This window comes from Stegodyphus dumicola, chromosome 4 (assembly GCF_044657685.1).
Source record: "Stegodyphus dumicola isolate Sdum_Otavi_A_Nest chromosome 4, ASM4465768v1".
In the NCBI taxonomy this organism is placed as follows: domain Eukaryota; kingdom Metazoa; phylum Arthropoda; class Arachnida; order Araneae; family Eresidae; genus Stegodyphus; species Stegodyphus dumicola.
In genome coordinates, this window is record NC_140771.1 from 52,694,117 (window position 1) to 52,718,126 (window position 24,010).

The following is a 24,010-nucleotide window of genomic DNA, read 5'->3' on the forward strand; positions in this document are numbered from 1 at the left end:
TTTATCAGATTGTAAGTTTGCAATTCATGCTATCATCTCTTTGTAACCTGCTGGCTTTCAAAGACTTAAAAATTGTATATTTAATATAAGTACAGTCAAAAGTCTTTAATCCGCACTCGTCGGGACTTCGGCAATTCCAGATTATTGATTTTTCCGGATTATAGATCATCAGTTTAAATCTGATAAGATGGCATGCAGAAACTATAAAATTAAAAATATGAAACCGTAATTTATGAAATAAAGAACAATTATGATCTAAAGGTTATCAAAATTTAAAAAAAAAAAAAAAAAAAAAAAAGCTTAATATTTGTTTATTTTATTAAACATTTCTTTCAATGTAAGTTGTTTAAGTTGCTTCGTTTTATGTGCTAATACTTTCTCTTTAATTCTATAAACAGACATAATTTCTTGTTCTCTTGTTCAGTTACAAAGTTCCACTGTTTAAGTCCTATAATTGCTCTGTCAAGAATACCGACTAATTTGACAATTGAAATTTTTTCGTTTTCAATAACCTCTGTGTCACTTTCCTCAGTATCGGAAGCGAATTATAATGACGAGGAATTTGATTTAAATCATATCAAAGGCGGAGTACATCGAGATGAAATACTACATTTAGTAAGGAATTATTAGCCAAATAAAATAAAAACATCTGCCCTGAAGATAAAGAAAGTGCTGACAGATCAACTTTCAGTTCATTGCACGATGCGACGTCTTCCCCCTTCCTTCGCGGAGCAGCTTGAAAATGATAAACAGATTTTGGAATGGTTAGAGAAACAAAGAATATGCCTTTATCCATTTTTTGCAGCAATTCGAAACATACTTTTGCTTTGTAGATTCTTTGCCAGCTCCAGCATCAGAAATTCTATTTGACATAATCAAAAATTCAAGCTTACTTTTATAAAACTGCTCTTACCGTCTGCAAAAAATAATAAGTCGGATCCAATTCAAAGATTAAGGAACAACGCAATCTGCAACATTAACTGAAATAGATACTTTTAGCTTAGCTTACACCGTCCGTTATACATTAAATGCGCATGCGTAAACGTATTATGCGCATGTGCATACGCATGCGTAAACGTATTATGCGCCTGCATAAACGCCTATGTGCATGCATGAACGCATTATGCGTTGACACATGCGCAGAAAGTTTGTAGCTTTGAGGTCCAGATTATAGATCATACCGGATTATGGGTGTCCGGATTAACGACTTTTGACTTTATATTGCAAACCTTACATAAAAAAGTTATATTTCATAGGGTTCTGGCTCACTGTGGAATATATATTTATGAAATGGCTGACTTTTCAGCCAAAAAGGGAACTAAAATCGTATACATTCCATGGAATTCTATCACTTAATTTACTACAGTTTGAGTAATAAAAGAATGCCTGAATAAAGACTTTCGATCTATGCAAGCAGATTAAATTAAGGAAAAGCATTGGAGGGAATCTCTTTTAAAGGTTCCAGCTGCCCCTAGATAAATTACTGTTGCAGCTTTTTGGTTAGAGACCAGGCATGATATCCTTGCAGGAACGTTTATTTAGATTTAACATCTTTTTGTCCCCTAACTGTGTATTATGTAGGAAAGACAGTGTTATGAATGCTTCTCATCTCAAAGAATTTTCTGAAGTGACTGGACATTTATATGTTAGATACTGGCAGGCCAGAGAGAGACTTCCAAGATCTCCAGTCTGTCTGATGTGTGTTGATGTGTAATACATGTTTTAATTTTGTTTTCTGATTTTTGTATTCTAAAGAGAGATCTAATTTTGAGGTAGAGATCTAATGGCAGGTCATATATAATTTTCATTTTAAAATCATTGCTGATTCTTTATTGCTGTTGCTGAAAAAAAGGTTTTAGGACAATTATTAACAATTGAATGTTATATTAAAATTTAATAATGAAAATTAATAAATCAGTTAGTATTTATTCTGTTTATGAACAATACGAACAATACATTCATTTATTCTCTGCTAAAACTCTGTAGATATTTATCTTTTATTTATATATCTAAAGATAATTTTTTAATGAATTATTATATACAATGCAGAACTGGCACTTCCGATAACTAATGCGTTGTATACATGATTATGAATTGTGCCAATTAAATTTGCTTGCTAAAAAGGGCCAGTTATGTGTATTTGAAATTTTTAAAAATAATAAGTGTAGAACAGTTATAGTTAATTGTTGAAAATTATGATGTGATCTTGAATACACAGAAGGTGAATTTTTTAATCATTATAATGAATAGTCGAAAATGAAGTATAGACGGAGGAATTCATTTTAAGATTGTAGTGGAAATATAATTATTATTTTTTTTTTTAAATATTCCTTTGATAGGTCAAGAGAGTATAAAATAAAGAGAGCTCATATTTTACATTAAATGTGTGTAAATAAGTTGCAAATTATATTTTTCCTTTTATTTTTTCAATAATATGTATTTAGCTTGATGTAAAATTTTAAAATTAGGTAAGAGTATTGAGTTGCTTTTTAATATTATCATCGTTATTATTATTATAGGTACATACTGTCAACAAAGAGAAGTAGAGGCAATAAATGAAGGAGTTCATGAAGATGAAGGTATTAAAATTTGATGTTTTTTTTTAATTAAATTTAATACTTTTCTGCAGTAATCACAAATTTTTGAGCTTCTGTTATTATTTAGTCGTGTCTTTAGTTTGATTTAGCTGTGAAATATTTTAGATTGCAATTGAGGCAGTGTTATAAAACTTTCATTTATAAATGTTTAATAAATCTAAATCATATTTTGGTTAGAATTATATTTTTTGTACATATTACTCTTACTTATTAACAGCATTAATCAAAATTACATGAAAAGCTAATGATGAAAACAGAAATTAATGTGTAGATAAAGACAAAATACTAAAACTGTACTTTAGTTCTTAGTTGCAGTAAATGGATGACATGAAATATGCATATTTAAAAGACAGTCTCATTTCAAAAAGGAGTAATTATATAGATGATCTAAAGATTAAATTCTAGCTTAAATTAAAAGTCTGTAATATAGATTGGTATTCTGCAAATTTGATGGGTTTCAGTTTTCATTATCTGTGAGAACAATTTATCTTAACAGTTACAGTGGCCTATTTATCAGTCAACTATATAATGCGTTAAAAAAATTTATTTATTTATTTATTTTTTCTTTTTTTAAAGCATCTCCCTCCCCTTACGTGAAACGTTTGAGACATATTTTGAAAAATTGTTAATCGGATGACCATTACAGCTAACTAAAGAGAGGCACATTTGAATCTCTATCTTAACATAATCTTCTAGCAATAGTATTTTAAATATTCTAGAAATAGTAATTGCTCCTTTTCCGTGGAAAACTGCTAGGATTGGAAATCCAACTTCTGCATTCCATCTTTTAAAGTGTCAATGTTCAGAATTTTCCTGTTGGGAATAGATTGATAAGGGAACTTTTTAAACATTTAATAATTGCATTTTGTGCAAAAGAAACATTTTTCATTTTTTTAGCTTCATGAGAAAAGGTTTTTAATAGTAGTCTCTGAACATTATCTGTGATTATCAGAATTATCTTTGATGTGTGTGTTTAGAAATTCTAACTATATTTCATATCTGTATGTTTAAAAATGTGGAAGTACCACTCCCCCCCAAAAAAAAAACAATTTTCTAATTTGCATAAGTAATTTAAACCATTGAGCACAACGTTTTGAGGCACTCCTTTTACAAATTTTTGAAGTACTTTAGTATTTGAGCTATTGAATATATAGTTCATTAATTTGCAATAATTATTCATTTTTTCTCTTTCTGGATGGGAAGACCATTATAATGGTCGTAGTATTCTCTATTTGAAAAGTGAGGATGTCCACTTTATTAATCATGTTTTTTCCCCTCCATTTTCTATAATGAAAGGATAAAGTTAAGTGTTAAAAATAGGATGCACCTGGAGATTTAGTCACAAATCTCTTTCAGTGGTCTCTGACTTTCCCTATTCATTGTTACCACATCAGAATCTGCGATAATTGTGTATGTAAATCATAAACAGCTTTGTTGCTTTAGAATATTCTACATTTTCTCAAGATTTCTTCGGAGTTACTTTTATCATTTTATAGCATTATGCCAAAAAGGAAAAGACTGAAGAAGAAATGATGAAACTTCTTCAAGGGCTCATGAAGTGTTAAATTGTGTAAATAACTCAAGGTATTGAAGACAACAACTAATTATCATATGATTTCTTCTTAACCAGTCCTTCAAAAACTGTATACTCTGTGCATTTTCCCTTCCAATTCGAACACTTTTTTTAATAAAAAAGTTACTGTAATTTTAATAATATAGTAAAAAAATTTTATGCAATAAATTACATTATCTTCTTAAGCTGTGAGATTAATGAAAGAAAGACGAGAATTTGCAAAAACAAAACAAAAAAGGTAGCTTTCCACTATGGTTTTCCACTGCTAAATAAGTTAGTATTTTTGGTGAATTAAGGTTCTTTTATTTATTAATAACTAAAAAATAACATTTATAGCTAATTTTCAATAAACAGTGTAAAATGCTATTCTTTCAAATATGCCTCTGTTTTCTGATTTTTAAAACTAAAAAATATATATCCAGAAACTATCTTCATAGCTTCAGTTTTATTCTGCTCATATTATTTTTTTAATGTGCTACAGCAAAAAAAGGTGTTGGTTCACCTTTGCCCTAACGCAAGGCTGGCTGAGATTTGAACACCATATCTCCCAATGCCAATTGGCATGCTATCCAATTACAACATGAAGTCATGCTGTAAGGAGGGAGAAAACGCCTTATATCCGTGATTGAAGGAAATTTGTGAATGACTTAATCCTTTGAGGGGCGGTATATAAAATAATTTAAACTGCAGTAAAATTTTGCATGAACTATAACTTATGGACCCTAAGGACAAAAAGTTGAGACTTATTAAAAATCTAAAGCGAAATCCCAAATTTTGAGAGCCCCTCTAAGACATTTTTTTTTCAGGTAGCTGCCTAAAATTTATATATAAGTATGCCTGCTGTTAATTTTTGTTTTTTAAATTAATTTTGTGTACTTTTGATGTACATCTGTAGAGATGGGTGCTTGAATATAGTTATGTAATTCTAAAGACAAAAACTTTTTAAATTTCAGTAGAAATTTAAAATTTTAAAAATAAAATTTATATTTTTATGCACTTTGATGATGCAATTTGACTGAACATACTTATGTAAAATATGGGTAAAAAGCTTTTGAACTTGATTTAAATTCAATATTATTATTTTATAAAAAAAAATTAGTAAATTTGACACTGCATGCGTGAATCGTATCATGCTGTAACTGAACTAGTATAATATTACAAGAAGATATAACAGCCGAAAAATTTAAAAATGAAACATTGCTACTCAGGTGAGAAAGTATGTTGCATTTTTGAAGTAATATTTTATGCTTTAGATAATATGTTAAAAAAAAAAAAAAAAAAAAAAAAAAAAAAAAAACCATGGTTCATACTATGATACTAACTACTAACAATCGCCCCCCCCCCCCCATGCACACACACTTTACGCTTTAGATTATCGAGGACCCCTTTTTTTTATTTTTTGTAAATATAGGTTGTAATATATCTTTTTGTCCAGGAAGAAACGCCATTAAACAACTTTATTATTTTATGCACCCCAAAGCTCTTATCTCGATTTTCAATCCCTTTGGCCTCCTAGGGGCTCCTTTTCAACTTTTGTATAAATTCTAGTTTGCGTCTAAAATGGGCCTTAGAAATATTTTCTCTTATTTAACCAACTGTGAAATTTTTTTGAAAAACAACCTATTTGTAACCCAACCCTAAATTTCTCTTGCATTCCCAGTCTTCCATCTAAAATTAACAAAGACGGTAAGAATAAAAGCATGCTTTCAAATTAGCAGTTTTTGTGATTACACTAAGAGATCGACCTAAAGTGCACTTCCATTTCTCATATTTTTAAGTGAGCTTTCTCTTTGTGTGATCTTATCACACCACATAAAGGGAAGAAGGCATGACTTCCGAATGACAAATCAGTTGTCAATCACTTCCCTTCATTTTCATTGGATTCTAGGATTTTGGAAAACACGAAGCAATGGGTGTCTTTTGGGACAATTGTGTAAAATTTTGACTCCAGACGGCTTCTATTTTGAAATCGGTGAATCTTTCTCTTGGGAAAGGGTGAATTGCTGAAGTTAAAAAATATAGCTAATTTAGCTAAATAGAGACGAATGAAAATCGCGCAGAGTAAAAAAGGAATGAAAAGAAACAAATATACTTGTATTCAGTTCTAGTGCAGGGTCAGTAAATTCCCCATCCCTTCATAAACATAATACAGAATCCTAAACAACTTGTAAGTTAATCATAAACAAATTATTACATCATAAACTATTATAATTTAAAGAAATGCTGTCATCTCACAGAGTAGAGAAGGACAATCCTGGTGCTGCCATCTATTGGCAAGGTACCTTCAGTAGGGGCGCCGGTATATATTATATACCAGTATTAAAAACATATACATAATCTTCTTTTAATTATCAGTTTTGATTGAAATGCAGTAAATATAAAAGGTTCAGCACATATATTTACAGATTTTGAATTTTTTCTTTCCCTCCAAAGAATTCATCAATCTTCAAAGATGATACCTTGGAATAAGGTATATTAATTTCATAACTGCAAAATATTGAGCATTCATAGGGTGTTGCTGCCATTTTTAATCGAAAGGAAACACTAGAAACTTACGATTACAGCTTTTGGTGTAGAGAAATTAGCATTTTTCCCGAGGTTAAAAAATTGACAAACAAGCAGTATATATTATATACCAGTGCCCTTCAAAGGGTTAAAAACTGTATAATTCTGAAATAAAAATAATTTCATGCTGATTTCAGTGCTAAATTTATATGCAAAATCAAATGTGCTTGGAATAACTACCATATTTTAAAAGAAAACACCTTAATGTACATGAAATTTATTGATTTTTCTTTTATAATATATTATTTTATGTTTGAGCTATTTTTCAGCACTTAATATTAAAAATACAGTTAGTGTTTATTTATAATATAGTATTTTTAAGATAATTCTTATGCAAAAAAATAATTCACCTTGAGGAGAATAATTAAGTTTATATGTATAATATAAGATTCCAATTGCATTTTTTTCAGGTTGTTGCTGTTGTCGACCAGGACATCTTCCTCATCTGCTCTCAGTTAATGCTGCTTTCAATCAGAGGTGGCTAGCTTGGGAAGTGACAGCTTCAAAATATGTAATAGAGGGTTACAGTATTTCTGATAACAGTGCTGTATCAATGTTACAAGTTTTTGATCTTAGAAAAGCCCTAATAACTTACTATGTCAAGGTAATTAAAAATATGCTTTTAATAGTCACCCATAAATTAGTTCTTATGTTGCCTGTACAAAAATGCCAAGTTACATGAATTTCATATTTGTGACTTCTATGTACAAATGTACTTTTTTAATCCTCATTCATTTTATGCTAAGTAGTTATAAGTAATTGACTTTGCTTGAGTTATTACAATACTTTTAAAGAATATGCACTTGAGCCATATTTTTAACGATTCCATTAGCTTACGTAAATTTCATTTGGAATGTCTGTCACTTTTTTAAAATTGATTTCATTGAAACAAGATCTGATATGACAAAATATACTTTTGTTAGTTAAAAGTCTACAATTTTTTAATGGAATATTATGTGTATTTTAATGCATTAAATGACAGTTTGAATGTGACTTCTAAATGGAAAAAAATAGGTAAAATTGGTAAAATTGTTGTTAGATAAAGTTGGTGTTTAGGGAAAGATAACAAACCTTTTTCTGTAAATTTCCAAATCTGATATGAAATGTTGATTTGTTTATAAACTTATTATATATTATTTAATGAATTTCTATTGCCCTTTCAGAGTATAGTCTATTATACTGTAAATAATCCTAAGCTAGAGGAATGGTTGCAATCAGAACATATTCAAGAAGCACTCAGACCAACATTGGATAAAAATTATGCTGACCTTGATCCTGTTTTTAATATGACAGTAGATGAAGACTATGATTTTAGAGCATCTGGTGTATCTAGAAATAGTTTTTGTAATGTGTATTTGGACTGGATTCAGTTTTGCATATCTAAAAATAAACTGGTAAGTGAAAAAATTAGCAACCATATATAGTTCACCACATTATCTGCCTTCTAGTGGAAAATATATTTTTGATTTCAACAGACAGATAAAAGAAGACTTTATTCTAAATTTTAATCTTTAACTCTTTCATTCAAAGCCAGGATATCTTACCAGAAATATCAATAAGCTGGGGAAAATGCTTATATAAAATGTGAACTTAGGTAAAAAGCAATCGTAGATTGGCATAGATTTTAAATGAAAGTACTTTTTAAGGTTGAAAAGTGTAAATTAATAAAATAATAATAATCGGAGAGAGAAAGCTATGAAAATATATTGTGGAATTCATTAGTTTTTATGAATGTAAAAGATTTCAAACAAATTCATGAAATGGAGGAGCTTAGTGGATACTTTTAGCAGAACAAAAATCTAAACCAATATGATTTCTTTTCTGAGTAATTTTTCATTCAATAATCATTTTGGCAGTGACATTAAATTATGAAATATCCAATATTTTGATAGTAAATAATATGCATATAGCTCACATAAAATTATCTGAATAAAAGCTACGTGCTTTTAAACAGTAACTGAAAAAACATGGCTATACTAAAATAATTCTAACTGTAAACTGCTGTGCATATGGAAAATATGACTATAAAAAGTTAAAATTGAATGTAGTCTGTGTATACTTCAACAAAATGAGTGTTATGCTTTTACAATTTTACTTGTGTATTTGCTTCAAGATGTAGCATATCTGCTAATGTTTTTGTTCTGGTTTTGCAATCGTACACATGTGCCATATTTCCTCTTGTAGTTTCTTCTTTCTGTGTTTTCCCCCAGCTGCTTTAAAATTTTCAGAACCCTGAAAATTTTTTTAATGTTCACGATTTTCTCCTTTCTCAGTGTGCTTAGAGAACAGGATCAAATAAATTTTAAGATGGATTCTTCTATGCAATGATTGTTTTTTGTCTTACTAATAAAACCCTTGTAAACCACCTGTGAAGATTATGCCAAAACTTTCTCTTCTAATGTTGAACTTTACGCTAACCTAATACGAGAACTGACCAAGCACAGCCATGCAAACACAAACTAACATTCAGTTTATGATTCTGCTGAGACAGCTGAATATTCACCTTTAATTACTTATGGATAATTTGAGGCCTAAGGAGTAGCAGAGATAGCATTAAAAACAGCCAAGATTTTAGTCACAGGGAAGTAGAAATGAAAATATTTTATTAGATATTGTAATGTTAATATTACTGTGCATTCTTACAGGAATGTAAGTTCAGACGGCAATGTTTTTGAACTGTGAAATTTTCAAACTGCATTATTTCTTACGACGATATTTTGTATCATGATCTTTTAGAGCTGCAGTGTTTTCTGCTTGCTTTCTTTTTTCTCATGATGTTTTGTCCAGTCATATTTTTGCCTTGCGCTGTTTCCTCTGCAATGTTTTGGCTGTGATATTTTCACCTGTAACCCAAAATTTATGCAAATTTGACCATTTGTCACTAAATCTCTATTTAAATTGTATACATTTGGGCTAACATTTTAATTCTTTTTTTAATTACCTCAAAAAATGCATTTTTCACTTTTTGGGGCGAACATTCCTTTGTTACATGCTGCTATGTTTGCTGGCCTATCAATATTTTAGCTGTTTTAAAAAATGCTGTTGAAAAATTAGCAAAGTTTAACATGGTTTTTAGAGTGTAAAGCTTTTTTTTTTTTTTTTTTTGAAAGATACAAAATTTTTCATTTGGTGTTTCTGAATTCCATGATATTTATATATATCATATATATATATATATATTTAAATATGATAATGTTGTTAATATATCAAAATTATGTTCTATTTTACTTAATGTTTTTCTAATTATCTATTCCCCCAAATTAAGTTGTTCCAAAATCTATATCATTTTTCTCTGTATAATTCATTTTATGCGTTTTTCAAAAGTCTACTGATTTTTGCTCTTATAAAGATGGGAGGTATCATATAACAATCTTAAAACATTGCATGCAAAAATAAATATATTTATATTAAAGAAAAAATAAATATGTAATTAACTGATAAGTTATGTAGTTTATTAAATTTATTCTTCACTAGGAGGATATTAAATATAGTCTTCCTTCTTTGAAATTATGTTTATTCTCCTCCCCACACCTATACACACTTTTATAATTAAAATACAGTTCATAAGTCAAATTGTTGTGTCTAAATTTTTTGCTGTTACATATAAGGCCATTGTTTACTTTATATTTGAAATTTTTGCCATTATTTATTTATTACTTCATATCTGAATTTTAACTTTTAATATATAGGCTATTAATTTATTTCATGTGTGAGTATGGATGTTAAAGCTGTTTATTTTTCAGAAAAGAGAAATTCAGTTTATTAATGTTTCTACATTTTTTAGACATGAGTTTAAAAAAATACTCAGTTACTGTAGCCATTAAATTATTTGAAGTCAAAATTTTTTTAATATATATATATATTATTGCATTTTTCTTTTAACATAAATTTGTGTACATGTAGATAATGTAATTTTCACATTGAAATTTCTCTTGAATTTGATTTCAGTCTATTAATAGTGCTAAAGATTCACCAATGGTGTCTTTATGCTTTGGTCTAAGTCTTTTAGCCAGGCGAGTTCTTGGAACAGCTTCACACAATTCTTTTGCTAGGTAAGTGAGTCTAGATAAATTTCCTTATATGCTATCTAGATATTATATTTAAAAGTTCATAGAGTTTGGCTTGGTTTATTTTATTTGATTATGGCAAAGCACTCGAGGGCTATCTGCCTAAGGGGAGAGATGATTTCGTGGGAAACTGGCTCTTATACACATTACACATAGGGAAAACCATGAAAACACCAAAGAAGCCAGCTAGTTCACAGGATTCAAACCTCAGACTGAGCTACCAGTGTTCAGGAACTTCACCGCTCGGCCACTGGTGGTCCTGTTAAAGTTCATAGACATGACATATATGTATATAATAATATTAAAATTCTTCACTAGTCAGGAAAAATAATATTTTTATTTAAAAAATTAATTGATGTTCTCGTACTTTTTTTATATTTATAAAGGCTTTCAATTCCTGAAGATGCTTGTAAAGATAGAGCATTAAAAAAAAAAAAAAAAAAAAATTATTTAAATTTTCTTAATTCATTTAAATTGTATTTCCTTCTCTACATCGCATGCTAAATGCTTACCATGTCTTGAAATTTTTTGAAGTAATTAAACCTCTCATTGGATGAAATAAAAAGAAGTGTAACACATATTGTAATGTATAAATTAAAATAATAGTTAATGATAATATGAATTGTACAAAATTTTATTAATTAGAAACATAAAATATTTTGGGAGCTTTTTGGTGTAAATAACTTTCAGAGTCAAAATAATCATTTAAATGATGGCATTTTTAAACATATTTATGTAGTGGGGGAGTTGAAGATGCTAAATGACAATTCCAACTTTGTTTTCCACACCACAGAACATTTAATAAAGATAATCAGAAAAGGTACAAATTAGATTAAATACAAGTGCCGTTTGATACAAAGAGGATTCTGTATAGCTTTTACCAGTCTTATCACATAACCGATTAGTGCCTACTCGCATTTGCTGATGTATTAAACAGTCCAATTTACCACCTTCGCGTGGAAAACTACAGTTCCTTATTCTACACCTTCACGTGCAGACAGACATCTCACCACCTTCACGTGGGATAGCAGAAGAGTCTCTGTCATACTCCTCTTTCACCTCGCTGCTGGCGCATCGGTGAGGCCCTCAGGTGGTTGTGTCGCACTTACAGATACTACAGTTCGGCCTTCCTGACGCTTTTTTGTCCTCGAAAACACGGATCAGCAACACTGGAACATCAAGACAGCACCTGAAAATAAATTTAAAAAAAAAAAAAAAAGAGAGAGAGAGAGAGAAAAGAAAAAAGGGGGAAAAAAAAAGAAAAAAGAAAGAAGTGTGGAAGAACCACACATAGTTTTATATAGTAGAAGTCCACGGCTTCATGAAATCAGCTGCTGTAGTGGTACATCCAGGACCTTCATGGTGTCCTACTTTTTCCACCTGGTAACGATCTTTGCCTTTCCTCGCTGTTACACGATATGGACCGAAGAACTTTGGCCTTAACTTTAGACCACCTCCATACTGCGTTCTTTGTATGGCAACTAAGTCGTTCACATTGTATACTTGTGCCTCTTTTCTCTTCTTGTTGTATGTTTTTCTATTCTCTTCCTGGATTTTTAGAATGTTTTTCCTTGCTTCCTCCCTCATATCTTCTCGATCTTTCATCATAGTATTTCTTTCTTCTTCTTCAAGAATTTCCATAATCTTTAAGTCTTCTCGATTTCTCATTTTAACACCAGTGAGAAGCTCAAATGGAGAACTCTTTGTGCTTCTGCTCTTAGTGCTGTTTAAGATCCTTTGTACATCTCCAACATATTTGTACCACTTGGTTGGATCATCTATGGATAATTTGGATAGGACTGGAATCAGAGTGAGATGAATTCTTTCCACTTGCCCATTTCCTCTAGGAATGCCTGTAGTTGTAAATATGTGCTGGATTATCTCTTGATTACAGTAATCTTCAAAGTCTTTAGAGGTAAATGCCGTACCTTTATCATTTATAATTCTCAAAGGATTACCGAAAATTGATTGTTGCAGTTTCAACTTCTGCAATGCCTCTTGAGCTGATGTAGACTTTACTGGATAGAGCCATACGAACTTTGTGAATGCATCAACCACAGTTAAGATGTGATTGTAGTTCTTATTTGTCGACGGTAATGGTCCTATAAAATCGATATGAAAAGTGCTCAAAGGGATACTATCTTTTGGTATGGAATTCAGCAACCCTTCGCTCTTACCTCGTTTTCTGTCGCACAAAATACATTCTACACAATTTGAAATAACCTGCTCAATTCATTTTCTAAGATTAGGAATATAAAAGTCGTTTTTTTAGCAGATCTTCTGTTTTAGACACTGCAAAATGTCCCTTGTTGTGGATACTACGTATGATTTCTAGCTCTAATACTTCGGGTACCACAAGTAACTCATGACCACTGTCGAACTTGTATAATATTCCATTTTTCACTAGAAAATCTTTCTTTAGTCCTTGCTCGACTAAGGGTTTTAGCAACTGGAGACGCTCATCACTTCTTTGCGCAGCTGCAATTTTGGCTGTAATTTCTCCCTGAGAAGAAGTAACCATCATGACCGCGTTTCTACTTAAGGAATCCACATGCTTCATTTGTTGCCCAGATTTGTGAACAATTTCATAGTCAAATTCTTCTAGAAGTAACGCCCATCTCGCCACTTTAGGAGTTAAATCCTTCTTAAACATGGTCTTCTGGAAAGCATCGCAATCCGTAACTATCCTGACCTTAGATCCTAAAAGGTAATTCCTGAATTTCTTTAGAGCTTCTACTATAGCTAAAACTTCAAGCTCATAACTAGATAGCTTCTCTTGTTGGAGATTAGTTCTTTTACTCATGAAGTAAATGGGGTGTAACTGTCCATCATCTGACTTTTGTAGCAATACAGCGCCGAAACCATGACTGCTTGCGTCTGTATGCAATTCTAATGGTGCTCCTTGTTTAAAAATATGAAGAACCGGACTTGTCGATAAAAGTTCTTTCAATTTATTAAATGCATCTTTTTGTTCAGGCCCAAATTTGAATTCTGCTCCGTTACGAAGAAGATCACTTAGTGGTTTCGCTATTTTTGAATAATTGGCAATAAATTTCCTAAAATACCCAGTAAGGCCCAAGAAACTTTGAATCTGCTTAAGGTTTTTGGGTTCCGGGAAATTTTGAACAGCCCTGGTTTTTTCAGTAGAGGGGCGAATTGTACCATCCTCAATAACATACCCGAGAAATTCTATTTTTCTTTTCAAAGATTGGCATTTGTTAAAATTAATCTCCAAACCATATTCTTTGGCTACTTCTAAAACGCGTTTCAACTTTTCTAAGCCTTTTTTCTCATTTCGTGCTGGAATAATAAAATCGTCCATGTAATTAACAACAGTGTCATCTCGAATTAAATCTCTAAACGCATTATAAATAAATCTTTGAAACACACTAGGGGACGTGCACAAACCAAAAGGTGCTTTTAGAAATTCATACAAGCCTGCATGAGTAATAAATGCCAAATATTTAGTGCAGTTTTCCTCAACTGGAACATGAAAAAAACCTTTCTTTAAGTCTAATGTCGAAAAACCTTTGCTTCACCCAAACGATCTAAAACTTCTTCTACTTGTGCCATAGGAAAAGAATCCTTAACTATTTTTTTATTTAATTGCCTGAAGTCAACACAAATCCTCTTGCCCGATTTTTTTCTACACAAAACAATTGGCGAAGCATATTCTGAACACGACGGCTTTATAATCCCATCCTTTAACCATTCATCTATTTGATTATCAACAATTTTTTGATCAGCAAAAGGAATTCTCCTCGAACGCTGAGAAACTGGAATATCATCTTTTAATATTACTTTCATTTTTAAGTCTGTACTGCGTGGCTTTTCTAACGGTTTATACTCATTAATAAGAGTGGAAACAGTATTGCATAATCCTTCATCTTTAATATGCCATGAATCTGTTTCGCTGTCTGCCTCAATGGCTGCAGAAATAAAAGACAAAAAATTCCTTTCCGAAGAGACGGAATCATTTTCATGTTGCGTATTCATCATTTGGTCACAACAGATCATTTTTAGACAGGAAGGGGGGAAAATACAGTCTGTTATCAATTCATCAACTATCGCTGCTTCAGTCTCTTTTTGTTTTTTGCTTTCGCATAAAGAAAAAATAAACTTAGCCGTTTCCGCTTTAACCACGTGACCAAACGAACTTTTGAGCTCGATACATCCACTTGATAATTTATTCGGAAAAAGGGATTTCTTTACAACTATCAATTCACTTCCAGAATCTATTAAACATTTTACTTTTTTACCATCAATCAACAGTTCAATAAATTCTAGCTTATTTCTAGCTGCATTGTCCGAGTCAATCTCTAACCCAGATATCTTTTTTGGAGACAAACTTTCCTCCTTTCCTAACCATTTGGGACAATTTCTAGCAAAATGAAATAATTCCCCTTTACTCCCACAAACATAGCAAATACGTTCTGGTTTACTACTACCCTGATTTACAAACTTCCCTGAATCCTTGAAATTGCTCTGAGCTTTTCGAAGATTGTTTTTGAAAAAATTAAGCTTTTTATTTTCTGGAGTTTCAATTCGTGTGTTACTGGTATCAACTAAAGATTTACCCCTAGATGAATAAAATAAATCACATTCTCTTCCCAATTGATTAGGTGGGAACCAACTTTGACCCTCCCGAACACTAATATGTTCCTTTGTTTTAGAATCAAGAGTTTCATACAACTTATCAGATACAATAAGATCACACAATTTCTTAAAGTCATCTACCTCTCTTAACTTGCAATAATACACTCATGTTTGTGAAAATTGTAACACCATGAAGGACTTACGCGAGTGAGCTGAAATTTTCAGGAAATGCAAAGTAGCGCATGATATGCAAATGATTAGAATTGCAAATCCGTAGCGCATGCGTATGCTGAGCAGCGCCCTCTGAACGGCTGATGGATCCGAATAAATAGACGGCTGTAGCGAGGCGTGTATGGTTATCGGTGGTTATCCACTAGTGGTAAACATTAACTCAATCTGTACTTATGCCTCGTCGACGAAAGAGAGCGAGATTTGAACAACTTACAGAGTTTGAACGAGGGAGAATCATCGGCCTTCGTGAAGCTGGATTGTCGTATCGTGCAGTAGCCTCTCGTGTGCAGCGTAACAGCAGCACAGTGATGCGCGTTTGGAAGCAGTGGACGGACGAGTGTCGGACAACTCGGAAATCCGGGAGTGGACCCCGAAATGTGACATCAGCTCACGATGATAGACACCTGGTCCGCATGGCGCGGACGGACCGTACAGCTTCCTCTAGACAATTGGCAGCACTGTGGTCAATAGCTACAGGTGTTTCATTGTGTGCTTCATCAATTCGTAGACGTCTGCTGCAGTGTGGACTGCACGCACGGACTCCTTTATACAGGATCCCCCTAACGCACGACCATCGCCGCCTGCGGCTACAATGGGCCAATCAGCATAGAGACTGGCGTGCTGATTGGCAGCATGTTGTGTTTTCTGACGAATCCCGCTTTAATTTGTGGTACCATGATGGCCGCATTCGTGTCAGACGCTATGCCGGTGAACGCCACCTTCCGGAGTGCATTATCGAACGCCACAGTGGACGAACACCCGGAGTTATGGTCTGGGGCGCCATAGCATATCATAGACGATCTCAATTGCTATGAATTGTGGGCAATCTGAACAGCAACCGGTATATCCGTGAAGTTCTACAGCCCGAAGCTGTTCCCTTCCTTCAAAGCTTGCAAGGCGCTGTATTTCAACAGGACAATGCCCGCCCTCATACTGCTCGGATTGTTAAATCCTTCTTTGCAGCGCAGCAGGTACAGCTTCTTCCTTGGCCTGCGTGTTCCCCGGATATGTCGCCAATTGAACATGTGTGGGATGTCATTGGTCGGCGTCTTGCTCGTGATCCTCGTCCTGTTGCGTCTGCAGACGAACTTTGGGTATGCGTACAAACGATATGGAATGCTCTTCCTCAGTCAGACATTCAAACTTTGTTTGACTCCATGCCACGTCGTGTAGCAGCACTTATTGCGGCGCGTGGTGGCCACACAAAATACTGATTCTGATCTCTTGTTCTTGTTTGTTTGCTTTGAACATTTAATCATTTATTTGTACCACTACCACTCAACTGTGTATTAAATTGCATTCAATTATGACGATTCCTTCTTGGTGTTGCAATTTTCACAAACGTGAGTGTAATTGAAAGTTGCACTGAGTCGAGACGCGAACTGAACATGCGATTCAGATAAATGTCTCTGCGCATTTTTAAAATTGTTCAAACACTCACGCGGTGTTGGCTGAAATTCTTTCAAGATTAGAGTTTTTAATTTATCATAATCCGCGATTTCTTGTTCAGAAACATACGTTAGAACATTATTACATTTATCACCTAACAAATTAATCAACACTTCTGATTTTAACTCCACTGGTACACTTTTAGTAGTAAAAGCTTTCTCAAGTGACTGAAAAAACAAATGCATAGCTTCCGGTTTCTGAGGTACAGCTATAGTTAGTGTTTTGATGCTTTTAATAATATCTTCAACACTAGTCTGCGCGTTTCTTCTATCACTCGATAATGATTGTGATTTTAAACTTTCTAATTCAATCTGCTTCTCAATTTGAGCTAATTTAAGACGTTCGATCTCTAAAAGATAGTGTTCATTACTTGTTTTAGGCGTCCGATCCTCTGCGATCGACTTGACGACACCACGAACAAATTCAGCGTTCGTTTTGAAAACATCAGAATTTTCAATAATTTTTGTAATGTCAGCTTTTTTAGCATTTTCTGGAACAGTCTGTCCAATTTGTTCCGCAATTACTATTAAATCACTTTTCTTTAAATTATTTAGGAAACTCATTTTAAAAACGAAACAAAAGTATCACTATCTTCAAGAAAGAAATAAAGCAAAGTTTTCACAGTACCTTCTCTGAAGTATCCAAATATCCAAATATCCCGGACAGGCCCCCAGATTTTCTGTAGTAGGGGATTTGAAGATGCTAAATAACAGTTCCAACTTTGTTTTCCACACTACAGAACATTTAATTAATAAGATAATCAGAAAAGGTACAAATTAGATTAAATACAAGTGCCGTTTGATACAAAGAGGATTATGTATAGCTTTTACCAGTCTTATCACATAACCGATTAGTGCCTACTCGCATTTGCTGATGTATTAAACAGTACAGTCCAATTTACCACCTTCGCGTGGAAAACTACAGTTCCTTATTCTACACCTTCACGTGCAGCTCACCACCTTCGCGTGGGATAACACAAGAGTCTCTCTGTCTATGTCATACTCATCTTTCACCTCGCTGCTGGCGCATCGGTGAGGCCCTCTGGTGGTTGTGTCGCACTTACAGATACTACATTTATATCCTGCATCTTGTATTTTGAATTAATGCACCCATCATCAGATTTGTGCTTGAGATTAAGTGGACATGGAAGTCATGCATTTTTTTGCAGTGTATTAACTTGCTGTCAAAGATATTTTAAACAATAACTCCTCTTAAAAAGCTTCTTATTTCTTGCATTCAGTTATTAAAATCTGTGTAACAGCATTACAGGTTATCTTAATCTTTCATTTTAACACTTGTGTACTATTAAAAAAATTGGGCAATATCTGATATTAATTGATGATTTTTTTAATGTGCTGATTAAAATCATTGACACCCTAATTATATGTAGTTTTAAATTTTATACAACAAAGAGACAAAACATGCAGGCTTTTCAGATGCACTATACTTGAAAGTTGTATTAAAAAAAATTCTATTAAAAATTAAGAAGTTAAAAAAAATGAACAAAATTTTTAAGATTTTTTCATCAAATAAATATTTATATTTTTTTATTTCATATTTGTAATTTAATATTTATAATTTATTTTTGTGTTGTAAATACACTTTTTACCATCTTTCATGATTAAAATATTTTATTTTCAGTGTGGATTTCCTGTTATATGGTCTGCATGCATTATTTAAAGGAGATTTTCGAATTACATCAGTCAGAGATGAGTGGGTATTTCAAGATATGGACCTTTTGAGAAGAGTTATTGCCCCAAGTGTTCGCATGGCTTTAAAATTACACCAAGTATCTTTCATTATTTTTTTAAATCAAATTCTCGTAATTTAGATTTTATATGTAACTTAATATATACATTTATTAATTTTATATAATTTGAACAGTGTAATTGGAAATGTATAAATATGTTATAACGTTCAGCTTGGATGCCAAATTTGAGTATAGTTTTAAGTTTTCCATATTATTAAGGCCCTGAATAATTAAGCAGTGCCAAGCACCTTCTTTTTAATGGGCTGCATCCAGATGTCTTAACTGAAGTCATAAGATTTGGAGAGTTGGGTGATTGCAGAAGTATGTGCCTGTTCTAAGAACAGAGAACAAGCACTCATATCTGATGAATTTATTCACAATCATTTTCTACTGTTGTTAGTCCAAAGGGGCAGTTTGTCTTGAAGGACTATTAATTTCGTTTTGGCATTTTGTGTTGGTTCACTATAAATGTCAGTTAACTTTTCTAATTGTTGCCACCAAATATTATCACCCTGTGTTATATTTAAAGACATTAAATAATCAAGAATTTCCATAAATGTATGTATGTTTCTTGCATTGGGATAAAACAATGGTACCTACAGCCATCAAATCTTCAATAACGTAATCTTCTACCGAATATGGTCATCTGGAAGCCCAAATTTGGAATTTAAAATTTGTTTTATTACTAATTTTATATATTGTAACACTTTAACAAATTTTAGATTAACAAACTCAAGGATTTCAAAGTGAGCAGTGGCAGCACTGTACACACACACACACACACACACACACACAAAAAAAAAAAAAAAGATCTGTATCGGAAATTTTAAAGCTTTGTTCATTTTAAAATTATTTTGTGACATTGCTGCTGAATTGAATTTTATGGTTTAAATGCAAAAAACATGATATTTAATACGAGGGCTATCCAGAAAGTAGATTACATTTTGGAATAAAAAAATAAACAAAGTATAGGAAACAAATTTTATTATATACAGATGAAAGCCACACTCAAATACTACTTTTCTACATAGTCACCATACAAATTAAGGTATTTATCGTAGCGATGTATGAGCTTGGAAATTCCTTCGTCGAAAAATTCGGCCGCCTGCGCCTTCAACCACTTCGTTACCTCTTCTTGCAGCTGTGCGTCGTCATCAAAACGCTGCATAGCCAGCCACTTCTTCATTGCTGGGAATAGGTGGAAGTCGCTCGGTGCCAGGTCGGGACTGTACGGCGGATGAGGAAACAACTCCCACTTAAAAGATTCAAGAACTTTACGAGTGACATTTGCCGTGTGGGGCCTTGCGTTGTCGTGAATCAACAAGATCTTAGAGCTCAACATTCCTCTGCGCTTGTTTTGAATTGCTCTTCTGAGTTTTTGGAGAGTTTGGCAATACCTTTGAGAGTTTATTGTAGTGCCTCTTTCCAGGAAGTCCACCAAAATTACACCTTTTCTGTCCCAAAAAACAGTCGCCATCATCTTCCTTGCCGACATTGTTTGCATGCATTTCTTGGGTTTTTGGGGAGAACTTGTGTGCCCCCACTGCATTGATTGCAATTTCGTTTCACAGTTCACATGTTTCACCCATGTTTCGTCACCAGTAACGATGCGATCGAGTAAAGAGTCACCATCCTTATGGTAAGCGTCCAAAAAGTTCAACGCTGCAGCCATTCGCTGATTTTTGTGGTCCTCTGTCAAGATTTTTGGAATCCATCTTGCACAAAACTTGTGGTAACCAAGCTTTTCGCTGATGATTTCGTGCAACAAACTTCGCGAAATTTGTGGAAAACTCAAAGAAAGTTCCGTTATTGTGAAATTTCGATTTTCACGGACTTTAGCATCGACTTTTTCGAGAAGTTCGGCGGTCACTATGCTGGGTCTCCCACTTCGATCTTCGTCGTGAACATTGGTTCGGCCATTTTGAAATCTTATGACCCACTGACGCACTCCACCTTCAGTGATAATGTTGTCCCCATACACTTCACGAAGCTGCCGATAGATTTGTATCGGTTTACAGTTTTTTGCAGTCAGAAACCTTATTACTGAGCGCACCTCGCAGCTCGCGGGATTTTCAATTAACGCAGACATTTCAAACCGTCACAGTATCTGAACGGAGCACAGCACGAACCTCTCACTAGCACGGCTAGATGCAGACTGAGCTGCGCAACGCTCTGACCCCAAGATGGCCGCGCTAGCCCCGCCCCTAGCGGACACAGACGGAAACGTAATCTACTTCCTGGATGGCCCTCGTAAATACATGATATTTAATAAACATGATATTTAATAAATAAAAGTAACACACAAAATGTTAAAGAAATGTCCCTTTGAGCATAATGTAAAATCTGAAAGCTTTCAGATTTGTTTTAAATGTTATTTTTTTGCCCCTTGTATTTTACCAATTTTTTGTGTTCTTTCTTCGTAGAAACTGATTTTTCTTCAAAAGAGATCCTAAAATAGTTTTTAACAGCTTCCATTAAATTCAACTTCTTGCCATTCACGTTATTTTATAGAGAACAAAATATGTAAATCTGTGGAGTGAAAACATCAGGAAGATTAGGTGGCTATTACAGGACTACTTATTTGAAATCCTTGAATTTTTATACATGGCATGAGCACTGTGCAGCCTACCATTGTGCAGTAGAATAATGCCCTTTCAAGTTTCTAATACCACTTTTTTTTTTTTTTTTTTTCTTCAAAATTTCCTTATTGTGTTTGGTAATTTGCTTGTGTTTAGTACTTGTTCACAATGATTGTTTTACTGGATTGAAGTAATTCAGATAAAAAGACTTCCATGTAATTTCAGCTAATAGACAATAATACTTTCACCACCTGAAAGGCAGCTTTTGTAAGCTTATACTCTGAAATTTCATTTGTTCATTTTCAGCTCCTTTCAGCATGTTCTTATGCTCCTTTATGACCTGATCTGCAAATTGCTGTTTTTCATAACATGCAAAATTAGAAATATTGTCCAACTTTTATCGTCAAACAGTGTGACACACAATATATTAACCTTGGAAGTTTATCTAATTTTCTATAAATGGGGTAATTCTAGTGATTTATCAATCTCAAGCCTGTCTGTAATCTTCTCACTTGCAATTCTTGAACTCTTTTCACTTAAGCACATATGATATTGTTATTTTTGTTGGGAAAGTTTCCCAGAACAGGACTTAAATTATATTCACTATTTTGAAGTTTGCGCCACTTAATGGTACTAAGATCAGAATTGCATTCCAAATATATGTCTCAAATGTTTTTGTAGTAGTTCTAAAACTCATTTCTATCTCAAATTCATGTACCATGTCATGGATGCAACGTTTTGTTCTTCATTTTAGTCAAATCTTTTCATGCATAAGTTAATTCTACTTTAAAGTGGCTTCATATACTTCTATTTATTTATTCATTGATATTATCTCATAGCTGTGAAATAAACACCATTGTGGCCACACTTCCTTCACCCATGGAAATCATTCATGTAATTTTGAAGCTATCCACTAAAAGAAATATAATAAACTGAAACATTGAAAAGTACACAGTTCAGTGAAATATGGACAGTAATAAGTTGTAGAGTATCTGACTATTTTATTTATTGTATATAGAATAATCTTATCAGAAGCAAAGTGACTTTATAGTAAATTACAATTAAAGCATATTTAAATTGTCATGATAGCCTTATGTGAAAATATAATTCCTCTTATCTGTCTTTTATAAAATATAGTTCTCCAAGCATAAACTACTATTTACATAGCATACAAGCATAAACTACCTAATGAATAAACAAGTTTTAGCTTATAAAAAACTTAAACTTGCTTATTCATTAGGTAGCATATAAAAACTATCATATTTGATTCACCTCTAAGCTCTAACCTTCAAATCAGAGTGTAATTCAAATTTCTTGTGTTTTGTGAAAATTCATTTCAAAGATAATTTAATGTTCAAAAATTCTGTTCTGTTAAAATATTTATATAGGAAGCCACCTTTTAAAACCAAAAGTACATTTAACCCGGGAGAGGTCGCGCAGGGCACAGAGTCACCCCATGCGTCACAAATCAACAATCCTAACCGGAAATATTTCATTTTAATGAATCATCCTTCTAGTATCCTCCTGTTTGATGCTCTCCTTGGAATGTGTATTGTTATTTTTGCTTGTGTTTCTTTTCTGCGAGAGAAGCAATCGTTTCTTGGAATCCATAAGCGAATGGGGTGACTCGGTCACCCCGTGCGACCGTTACTGCTTCGAAACTTTTCATTAGTAGCAGTATAGCTTCGTGCTCTCGAGTGTTGCCATTGCTGGTCTGTTGGATTATTTGATAGATAATGGCTTACAAACGTAAATTTACCAAATATGGAAACATTGGATGAACTCTGTTAGATGAAGTTGTGTCTTCTGAAGAAGAAATTGATCAATATATTAAAAATGAATCTGATGAAGAAATATACAGTTATCATGACAGCGAAAGTGAATTTGAGCATACTTTTTTGTATAAGGAAGAAGAATGAAGACGACGGAAATCCTGATTTAGTAAAATTATTTTTATTAGCAAAAATAACAGTTTGGCAGAAAGGAAAACCAAATCAAAAAGTGAAAACGTCTTCTCAAATTATAATAACTCATTTACCAGGATAAAAGGAACTGCACGCAATATAAAAAAGCCTGTAGAGAGTTGGGAATTGTTTTTCAATGCTAAAATGATACGATCCATTGTAGAGTGTAGAAATATTATATTGAAAAAATATCGATAAATTACACCAGAGATCGGGATGCCAAAATGACAAATGATGTGGAAATTAGAGCACTTTTATATCCGTGCGGCTTGCATAAATCGTCACGTACAAATGGGGCCCACCAGCAGCCGAGCGGTAAAGTCGCTGAACACTGGTAGTTCGGTCCGAGGTTCGAATCCCACGAACAGGCTGGCTGCATAGGCGTTTTCGTGGTTTTCCCCATGTGTAACGTGTATACGAGCCAGTTTCCCTTAGAAAGTCCTCCACGAAGGCATCCCTCCTCTTAGGCAGATAGCCCTCGAGGCTTTGCCATAATCACACACACACAAACACACACATGTCACGTACAAATACACAATATTTGTAGGCTACTGATGGATCAGGCATTGAAATTTCATGGAACACAATGTCATATAAAAGATTTAATTTTCTTCTCAGGTATCTATGGTTAGACAATGT

The 24,010-nt window shown here is 33.1% G+C and overlaps 1 protein-coding gene across 3 annotated transcripts in view; it reads left to right on the forward strand.

Annotated features, from left to right (window-relative positions):
* pcx (pecanex) overlaps window positions 1-24,010 on the forward strand; it is a 267,343-nt gene that overhangs the window by 196,009 nt on the left and 47,324 nt on the right. For all 3 annotated transcript variants that reach the window (XM_085814871.1, XM_085814873.1, XM_085814872.1), the window contains 5 exons: window positions 2,520-2,579; window positions 7,146-7,339; window positions 7,899-8,129; window positions 10,684-10,787; window positions 18,720-18,867. In XM_085814871.1, coding sequence (XP_085670997.1) covers window positions 2,520-2,579; window positions 7,146-7,339; window positions 7,899-8,129; window positions 10,684-10,787; window positions 18,720-18,867 — 737 coding nt within the window. The remainder of the gene's footprint in view (window positions 1-2,519; window positions 2,580-7,145; window positions 7,340-7,898; window positions 8,130-10,683; window positions 10,788-18,719; window positions 18,868-24,010) is intronic.